We start from the raw sequence: 9335 nt of genomic DNA, 5'->3' as shown, positions 1-9335 counted from the left end.
CTCTCTCTCCAAACCTAGTCTCCACTCCATTCCTTCCCACTTGGTTCCTCACCCCTTCCCTCTCAGCATTCACCCTCTTTCCCTCCCTCCCTTTACCTTGTCCTCTTCTCCTCTCTCTGCCTTTCTTTCTCCCTCCTCCTATCCAGCTCCATTCTCTCACCCACCTATTTCTCCCCTCCCTCTTTCTCTCCACACACCCTTCCTTTAACCCAACCTCTCTATTTCTCTTTCCTTCTCTCTCCCTATTCCCTACTCTCTTCCCTCACTTTCCCTCTCCCTCTCTCTTCCCCTTGCTCCCTTCTCCCCTCCCTCTACCGCCTCTCTCTACCTCCCTCTGTCTCGCTCACTCTCTCGTGACTAATCTATAAGCTGCCTACCGCTCTCCTCCAGCACTTCCTGTGGACTTTAACCCGTCATTGCATCCTCCAAGGCTGTTCAGGGTCCTTGATTAACTGTCTCCCACCCCCACACCTGAGCACAATGTGTCTTTGCCAGGAGATTCCCTCTCCATCAGCAGGGGAGACTGGGAACAAGAAATTAATCGAGAATCAACGCAGTTGGACTTTTATTTGCCTCTTTTATTTATTAAGTCAAGTGTTTAGCAAGGTGACATGGCGTGAGACCATAGGATATAGGAACAGAATTAGGCTATTTGGCCCATCGAGTCTTGACCAGAGAGTTGAAATACGTACAGGGGGTGAGGGTGAGGGTTGGGGAACACAGTGTGGGGGAAGGGGGGGCGAGGTTATGTTCCAATCCACTGGTGGGGGGGGGGGTGCTCCTGACCAGTGGAATCGGAGCAGAGCAAGGCGCATTCACATTGTACTGGTCCCGTCCGAAAACCGAGGCAGGTTTGCGGTTGGCGAGGAAGACGGATGGATCTGACGTTCTGGGGAGGTTGCTGGCTCTGGGTGCACAGAATCAGGCCATTCTGATTGTCCAGTTCATGCTGGCTGACTGTGTCCCGCCCTCGTCTGTAAAACCCTTCCCCCTCCCAGCGTACACAGTCCCTACGACCTGTCCTGTCTTCACCGCCCCACACTGCCCACCCAGTTACACCCAATGTCCTGCAGTCTGCCCCTACGCCTCCGTGTATCTGTCCAAGTGCCTTTTAAATGTCGTTAATGTTCCAGCCTCAACCACTTCCTCTGGCAGCTTGTCCCATAGACGGACCACCCTCTGGGTGAAACAGGTCCCTATTAAATCTCTCCCCCCTCTCACCTTAAACCTGTGCCCTCTGGTTCTTGATTGCCCAACCCTGGGGAAAAAGTCTGTGCACATTCACCCTATCTGTGTCCCTCGTGGTTTTATACACCTCTGTAAGGTCACCCCTCAGTCTCCTACACTCTGAGGAATAAAGTCCCAACCTGTCCAACCTCTCTCCATAACTCAGTCCCTCGAGTCCCAGCAACATCCTCGTAAATCTCCTCTGCACCCTTTCCAGCTCAATGGCATCTTTCGTATGGCAGGGTGACCAGGACTGAACACAATACTCCAAGTGCGGCCTCACCAACGTCTTGTACAACTATAACATAACATCCCAACTCCTGTACTCAGTGCCCTGACTGATGAAGGCCAGCGTGGCAAACATCTTCTTCACTGCCCTGTCTACCTGTGACTCCACTTTCAGGGAACCATGTCCCCGTACCCCAGGGTCCCTCTGTTCTACAACACTCCCCAGGGTCCCTGTCTACCTGTGACTCCACTTTCAGGGAACCATGTCCCCGTACCCCAGGGTCCCTCTGTTCTGCAACACTTCCCGGGGTCCCTGTCTACCTGTGACTCCACTTTTCAGGGAACCATGTCCCTGTACCCTTGGGTCCCTCTGTTCTACAACACTCCCCGGGGTCCCTGTCTACCTGTGACTCCACTTTCAGGGAACCATGTCCCTGTACCCCAGGGTCCCTCTGTTCTATAACACTCCCCAGGGTCCCCACGGTCACTTTGAAAATCCTGCCCTGGATTGTCTTCCCAAAACGCAACCCCTCACACTGATCACAATTAAACTGCATTTGCCATTCCTTAGCCCACCTTCCTCAGCTGATTAAAATGCCCCTAGCGTTCCTGATGAGACCATAAGACACAAGAGCAGAATGAGGCCATTCTGTCCGTTGAGTCTGTACCACCATTCCATCATGGCTGATTTATTATCCCTCTCAACCCCATTTCCTGCCTTCTCACCGTATTCTTTGACGTCCTTACTAGTCGAGAACCTATCAGCCCCTGCTTTAAATATACCCAATGACTCGGCCTGCACAGCTGTCTGTAGCAACGAATTCCACAAATTCAGTCTCCCTGTGGCTAAAGAATTTCCCCTCCATCTCGGTTCTATACGGACGTCCCTGTACGCTGAGGCTGTGCCCTCCCATCCGAGACTCGCCCACCATAGGATACGTCCTCTCCACATCCACTCTATCTCGGCCTTGCAATATTTGATAGATTTGAAGAGATCTGCCCCCCACCCCCCCATTCTTCTGCCTGGATACTGAGGCACTCTCTCACGACCTGGGTCCCCCATCCCCTTGCACTCCTCTCCTGTCCCTCACTCACTCCAGCTTGCGAAGGTGGAGGTACATTATCCCACTGGCCAGGGTAAGGGGGCAGCCCACCCAGGAGAGTGCGTAGCTGTAGCCAAAGACTCCCTCAGCTGTGTGATGGATCTCCTCTACATGGAGGGTGTACATCAAGGAGGCTGAGGCTGTACAGAGACCTGAGGGAGAGAGGGAGATGGAGGTTATTTCAGAGGGGAGGGGTAGTGAGGGACTCTGGACATGGAGGGAGAGTGGAGTGATGAGAAGGGAGGGGTGGTCGACTGAATGTCTCTGAACTGGGAGGGAGGCGAGAGAGTGAGTGAGAGGATGGAGGAGAGGGAGATTGGGGAGGGAAGGAGAGGAGGGAAAGTTTGGGGAGGGAAGACGTGGGTAGGAACAATGTTTAAGAAGGGAGGAAGTTTAGGGCAGGTGTGAGGGATCACATATGGAGCATGAAGGAGTGGAGGCCGTATTTGAGAGAAATGCTGAGGGTGAGTGAGGGAGCATCCATGGGAATGATGGGGCAGGGAAGGAGCTGATGAAGGAGGGAGAGAGAGTGACAGGCTGTGAGGGAGGATCTGTGGAGAGTGAGGGAGTGTACATTATAGAGAGTTTGCAGTGAGGAGGCATATGAACAGTGAGGGAGCGTGTGGCGTAGTAAGGAAGAATATGACAAGAATGAGGAAGCATACGAGTGAGGGAGCGTATTGAACAGTGAGGGAGCGTGTGGAGCAGTAAGAGAGCATATGACCAGAATGAGGAAGCATACAAGGAGTGAGGGAGCATATGACCAGAATGAGGAAGCATACAAGGAGTGAGGGAGCATATGACCAGAATGAGGAAGCATACAAGGAATGAGGGAGCGTATGGAACAGTGAGGGAGCATATGACCAGAATGAGGAAGCATACAAGGAGTGAGGGAGCGTATGGAACAGTGAGGGAGCATATGACCAGAATGAGGAAGCATACAATGAGTGAGGAAGCGTATGGAACAGAGGAAGAGTACAGAATAGAGATGGAGCATCAGGAGCTGTGAGGGTCTGTACAAACAGCAAGGGTACGCTTCAGCCAGATATCACATACCAGATAGAAGGGAGTGTGTAGAGTGGCGAGGGAGTATTCGAGGGAAGAGGGAGCATATGGAGCTGAGATTGAACATAGATTGGGGCGAGGGAACGTATGAAGTGGTGAGGGATTGTATGGAGCCATCAGGAGTGAGGGAGCATGCGAGAGGTCATTCAGAATGGTGAGGAAGCTTACGAGAGAATGGAGAGACATTTGTCGGAGATGAGGCAGCTTATGGCAGGGAGGGAGCGACGAGCGAGCCTACAGGAAGCCGGTGAGGTGGACAGGGCCGTTGTGGGTGCATTATGCTCCCCTCTCACCTGCAAAGATCTGGAAGATGCCGGTGAGGTAGAAGAGGCTGCCTTTCCTGAGGCCGTAGAGTTGACAGGCGAAGATCAGGAAGGAGGCACTGCAGAAGAGGCAGGCGAGGACCATCGAGCCTTGCACTGCGCCTAGCCACTCTGATCAAAGTGCAGAGCAAATTATTATCAAAGCACACACAGCAAATGTCACCATATACACCGCTGAGATTCATTTTCTTCTGGGCAATCACAGTAGGACAAAGCAATACCATAGAGTCAATGAAATGTATAGCACAAACAAGACAGGCAAACAACCAATTTGAAAAAGAAGAAAGACACAGTGCAGAAATTAACACTGACAACAGTATTGTATGAGGTGTAGAGACCTTGAGAGTTGTGGAACCAGTGCAGAGTTGAGGCGAGTGAAGTTATCCACACCGGTTCAGATAACCTGATGGTTGAGGGGTAATAACTGTTCCTGAACCTGCTGAACCACTGTTTTCTTGGGCAATCTTCTACACCATCCACATCTCCACCCAGATCTGTAACCGATCTCTGTCCCACTGCGTCCTAAGGCAATCTTGTACACCATCCACATCTCCACCCAGATCTGTAACCAACTCCTATCCCACTGTGTCCTCGTGTCCTTCTGTGAACTTACGAACCCATCTGTCCACGTTTCCACTTCACACGTCAACCGTCAGCCAGAATAAGTCGCAATAAGTCTGCCTTCTATGGGCAAGCCCATTCTGAATTCAAACGGGTGACTTTTCACTGCAATTCACTGCGGGTCCCACTGATCTTAATCTTCTGGATGTGTTAATGGGGAATGGTGTGTGAGAGGGTTAAACATTTTCAAGAGAGAGCTTCACACACTCTCAACCAATACTCTCTCTCACAGTCTTACACACACACACACACACACACACACACACACACACACACACATACAAATACGCACACTCACACACATACACACTCTTACACATACATATGCACACTCACACACACACCCTCACACATATACACACACACTATCTCACACACATACACACACATATGTACACTCTCACACACATACACACTCTCTCTCACAAACACACACACACTGATACACACGCTCTCTCTTACATACACACACTCACTCATTTACATACTCTCTCACACACACACTTACACTCTCACACACTCTCACACTTACACACACATACACGCACACACACACTCACATTCTCTCTTTCACACAGACAGACAGACAGACAGACACACACATATATTTACACACGCACACTCACACACTCACACTCACGGACTGCCTCTCACTTCTCCGTTCTGCATCCCCTTGGTGTGGACAAGTTTGTCACAATTTTTGATATCCTTGCACTCCAATTTTGAGGGTCAGGTCTGCCCCAGGATGGGGAAGGGGAGCAGAAGAGTAAATCCGACAATTCCCTTTCCCACAGGTCAGAGGAGTGGAGGGGCTCCAGGCTCACCTTCACCTGTGGAGTGCTTGGTGGTGCTGCAGGCCCCCGCCGATTCTTTCTCGCTGTATGCACAGTGGTACCAGAGACTGGAGACATTGCCATCGTGAAAGTGGAACCATGCCTTTTCGGGAGAAGGGAGAAGTCTGTCAGTTCACAGAGTGAAACTCCCTCCACACTGTCCTGTCACACACTCCCGGGGTCAGACACAGAGTGAAGCTCCCTCCACACCGTCCCATCATACACTCCCGGGGTCAGAAACAGAGTGAATCTCCCTCCACACCGTCCCATCACACACTCCCGGGGTCAGACACAGAGTGAAGCTCCCTCCACACCGTCCCATCACACACTCCCGGGGTCAGACACACAGTGAATCTCCCTCCTCACCGTCCCATCACACACTCCCGGGGTCAGACACACAGTGAATCTCCCTCCACACCGTCCCATCACACACTCCCGGGGTCAGACACACAGTGAATCTCCCTCCACACCGTCCCATCACACACTCCCGGGGTAAGACACACAGTGAATCTCCCTCCACACCGTCCCATCACACACTCCCGGGGTCAGACACACAGTGAATCTCCCTCCACACCGTCCCATCACACACTCCCGGGGTCAGACACACAGTGAATCTCCCTCCACACCGTCCCATCACACACTCCCGGGGTCAGACACACAGTGAATCTCCCTCCACACCGTCCCATCACACACACCCGGGGTCAGACACACAGTGAATCTCCCTCCACACCGTCCCATCACACACTCCCGGGGTCAGACACAGAGTGAAGCTCCCTCCACACCGTCCCATCACACACTCCTGGGGTCAGACACACAGTGAAGCTCCCTCCACACCGTCCCATCACACACTCCCGGGGTCAGACACAGAGTGAATCTCCCTCCACACCGTCCCATCACACACTCCCGGGGTCAGACACTGAGTGAAGCTCCCTCCACACCGTCCCATCACACACTCCCGGGGTCAGACACACAGTGAAGCTCCCTCCACACCGTCCCATCACACACTCCCGGGGTCAGACACACAGTGAAGCTCCCTCCACACCGTCCCATCACACACTCCCGGGGTCAGACACACAGTGAATCTCCCTCCACACCGTCCCATCACACACTCCCGGGGTCAGACACACAGTGAATCTCCCTCCACACCGTCCCATCACACACTCCCGGGGTCAGACACACAGTGAATCTCTCTCCACACCGTCCCATCACACACTCCCGGGGTCAGACACACAGTGAATATCCCTCCACACCGTCCCATCACACACTCCCGGGGTCAGACACACAGTGAATATCCCTCCACACTGTCCCATCACACACTCCCGGGGTCAGACACACAGTGAATCTCTCTCCACTATGTCTGATGCTTACATTGCTGATTGTGGCCGTATACAGTATCACCAGGATGACGATGTGGAAAAGGAGCAGAGAGGGCAGGAGTAGATGCATCCTGGGGATTGAGAGGCTGCTGTTGAAACATCACACAGTGAGAGGGGGGCATCTGATCCCATTCACCCCACAGCAGCCTCCTGTACCCCTCAACTCCTGTGGGCCAATCACCCCTTTCTCTCCCTCTGTAACCCTCCATCCTTCTCCCTCTCTGTAACTGTACATCTCTCTCTCTGCCTCTCCCCCCTCCCTTGGCCAGTCTGTTCTTCTGACTCCCTTCTCTCTCGCACTGCCCCTCTCCTCTATTATCTCCTTCTTTCTTCCCTCTCCTACCTTTCCCTCCCCATCTTCCTCCCCCTCTCCTGATCCAATGCCCCTTTGTTCAGTTCACTCTCCCCCAAACCCTCTACTGTCAACTCTCCTTTCCTCTGTCACTTCCTTACCTCGCCTCTCTTTTTGTCTCCCTGTCGCTCTATCTGTCTCTGTCTCTTTCACTCCCTCCCTGTCTGTCTCTCCCTTCCTCTGTGTGTATGCGTCTCTCTCTATTTCTCTATGTTCCCCTTTCTTTCTCTCATGTTTGACCTCACTCACACACTATCTCTCTCCCTCTCCCCTCCTCCCTCTCCCCTTCTTCCCCTCCTCCCTCTGCCCTTCTTCCCCTCCTCTCCCTCCCCTCCTCTCTCCCCTCCTTCCCCCTCTCCCTCCCCTTCTCCCCCTCCTCTCCCTCCCCTCCTCCCCTCCTCTCCCTCCCCTTCTTCCCCTCCTCTCCCTCCCCTTCTTCCCCTCCTCCTCCCCTTCTTCCCCTCCTCCCTCTCCCCTTCTTCCCCTCCTCTCCCTCCCCTTTTTCCCCTCCTCTCCCTCCCCTTCTCCCCCTCCTCTCCCTCCCCTTCTCCCCCTCCTCCCTCCCCTTCTCCCCTCCTCCCTCCCCTTCTTCCCCTCCTCCTCTCTCTCCTCTTCCCTCCCCCTTTCTCCCCTTCCCTCCTCTCTTTCTCCCCCTTCCCCCTCCTCCCTCTCCCCCTCCCTCCTTTCTCCCCTTCCCCCTCCTCTCTCTCCCCCTCTCCCTCCTTTCTCCCCTTCCCCTCCTCTCTCTCCCCCTCCCTCTTTTCTCCCCTTCCCCCTCCTCTCCTCTCTCCTCCCTTTCTCCCCCTCCCCCTTTCTCCCTTTCCCCCTCCTCTCTCTCCCCCTCTCTCCCTTTCTCCCCCCTACCCCTTTCTCCCCTTCCCCTCCTCTCTCTCCCCTCTCCCCCTTTCTCCCTTTCCCCCTCCTCTCTCTCCCCTCTCCCCCTTTCTCCCCCTCTCCCCTTTCTCCCCTTCCCCTCCTCTCTCTCCCCCTCTCCCCTTTCTCCCCTCTCTCCCCCCTTTCTCCCCTTCCCCTCCTCTCTCTCCCCCTCTCCCCTTTCTCCCCTCTCTCCCCCCTTTCTCCCCTTCCCCTCCTCTCTCTCCCCCTCTCCCCTTTCTCCCCTCTCTCCCCCCTTTCTCCCCTTACCTCCTCTCTTTCTTCCCCTTCCCCCCTCCTCTCTTTCCCTCTCTCCTCTCTCTCTCACCCTCACTCCGGGACTGACTGCTGTGGGCACACGTCCTGCCTGATATACCGAGCGGAGGGGAGGGGAGGTGGGGAATCCGTCACTGTGCCAACCCACACACACACATCCGCCTCTGGGACTGGGTGTGTGGATTAATCCTGCACGGAGACACTCCACCCGGCCCCAGGCACGTACTGCACAGAGATGGAGGGCTGGGAGAAACTGAGAGGGCAGGGAGAGGAGACAGAGGGAGAGAAAGAGGGGAGAGAGGGAGAGGGGGATAGGTCAGAGGGGTGTTGCAGGGGTAGACCCAGGGAATAGGAGGGGAAGGGTGAGAAGAGGAGGCATGAGAGGGGATGGGAGGGGGAAGGGGAGGAGGAGGTTTGAGTAGGGGAGGGTCAGAGGGGATGAGAAAGGGAAGGGGGAAGAGAGGGGAGGGTCAGTGGGGATGGGAGGGTGTTTGTGTGGGCAAAGAGGGGGAGAAAGATTGGGAATGGATATTTGCTCAGAGAATAGTGATGGAGAGATAGATGGGGAGAGGACAAAGGCAGAGAGATGGAAGAGGGATTGACTGAGAGGAAATGTGTCAATGGCTAGCACAGACACAGGGCTAAAAGGTCTGTGCCTGTATTGTGGGGAATTGTGACTCTCTCTCATACACACACACACACAGTCACTCTCTCTCTCATTCTCCCCCCCCCCCACACTCTCTACTGCCCTCCCTACACTCTCTCTGTCTCCCTCCCTCCCGTCCATCTACCACATCGTCACTCCCGCACACCCCACCCTGCTGGACACATATTCCCCCCTCCCTCCCTCTCTCTCGCCCACTGCCGCTGGGGTATTTTTAACCACCCTGTCTCGACCAGACTAAGTTTAGACACTGGAGAACAATGGGAGGAGGGAAATAATGTCAGTAGGTCAGAGAACCAGCCTTGGGTCAGAGGAGTGTGTGTGTGTGAGTGTGTGTGAGATGGTTAAACCTGTCCAACAGGGAACAGACTGTTGTGTGTGTGTGTGTGTGTGT

At 54.2% G+C, this 9335-nt stretch overlaps 1 protein-coding gene across 1 annotated transcript; it reads right to left on the bottom strand.

Annotated features, from left to right (window-relative positions):
- Window positions 1-579: 579 nt before the first annotated feature.
- LOC134338813 (peripheral myelin protein 22-like) lies at window positions 580-8371 on the bottom strand. The gene is made up of 5 exons (XM_063034888.1): window positions 8330-8371; window positions 6769-6865; window positions 5392-5503; window positions 3917-4057; window positions 580-2710 (listed from the first exon to the last, which is right to left on the bottom strand). Exons 2-5 carry the CDS (start codon window positions 6844-6846, stop codon window positions 2547-2549), a joined length of 495 nt encoding a protein of 164 aa, XP_062890958.1. The 5' UTR covers window positions 6847-6865; window positions 8330-8371; the 3' UTR covers window positions 580-2546.
- Between the last annotated feature and the right edge of the window lie 964 nt (window positions 8372-9335).

Source organism: Mobula hypostoma, chromosome 28 (genome assembly GCF_963921235.1).
Source record: "Mobula hypostoma chromosome 28, sMobHyp1.1, whole genome shotgun sequence".
Lineage (NCBI taxonomy): Eukaryota > Metazoa > Chordata > Chondrichthyes > Myliobatiformes > Myliobatidae > Mobula > Mobula hypostoma.
This window is presented reverse-complemented; position numbering and strand designations above follow the sequence as displayed.

Excerpts from the sequence above, each read along its gene's own strand:
- LOC134338813 (XM_063034888.1), bottom strand. The coding sequence starts at position 6,846 with ATGCATCTACTCCTGCCCTCTCTGCTCCTTTTCCACATCGTCATCCTG. Across the intron at positions 5,504-6,768 it reads ATACGGCCACAATCAGCAAT|GCATGGTTCCACTTTCACGA; the intron begins GTAAGCATCAGA and ends TCTCCCGAAAAG. Across the intron at positions 4,058-5,391 it reads CAAGCACTCCACAGGTGAAG|AGTGGCTAGGCGCAGTGCAA; the intron begins GTGAGCCTGGAG and ends CACTTTGATCAG.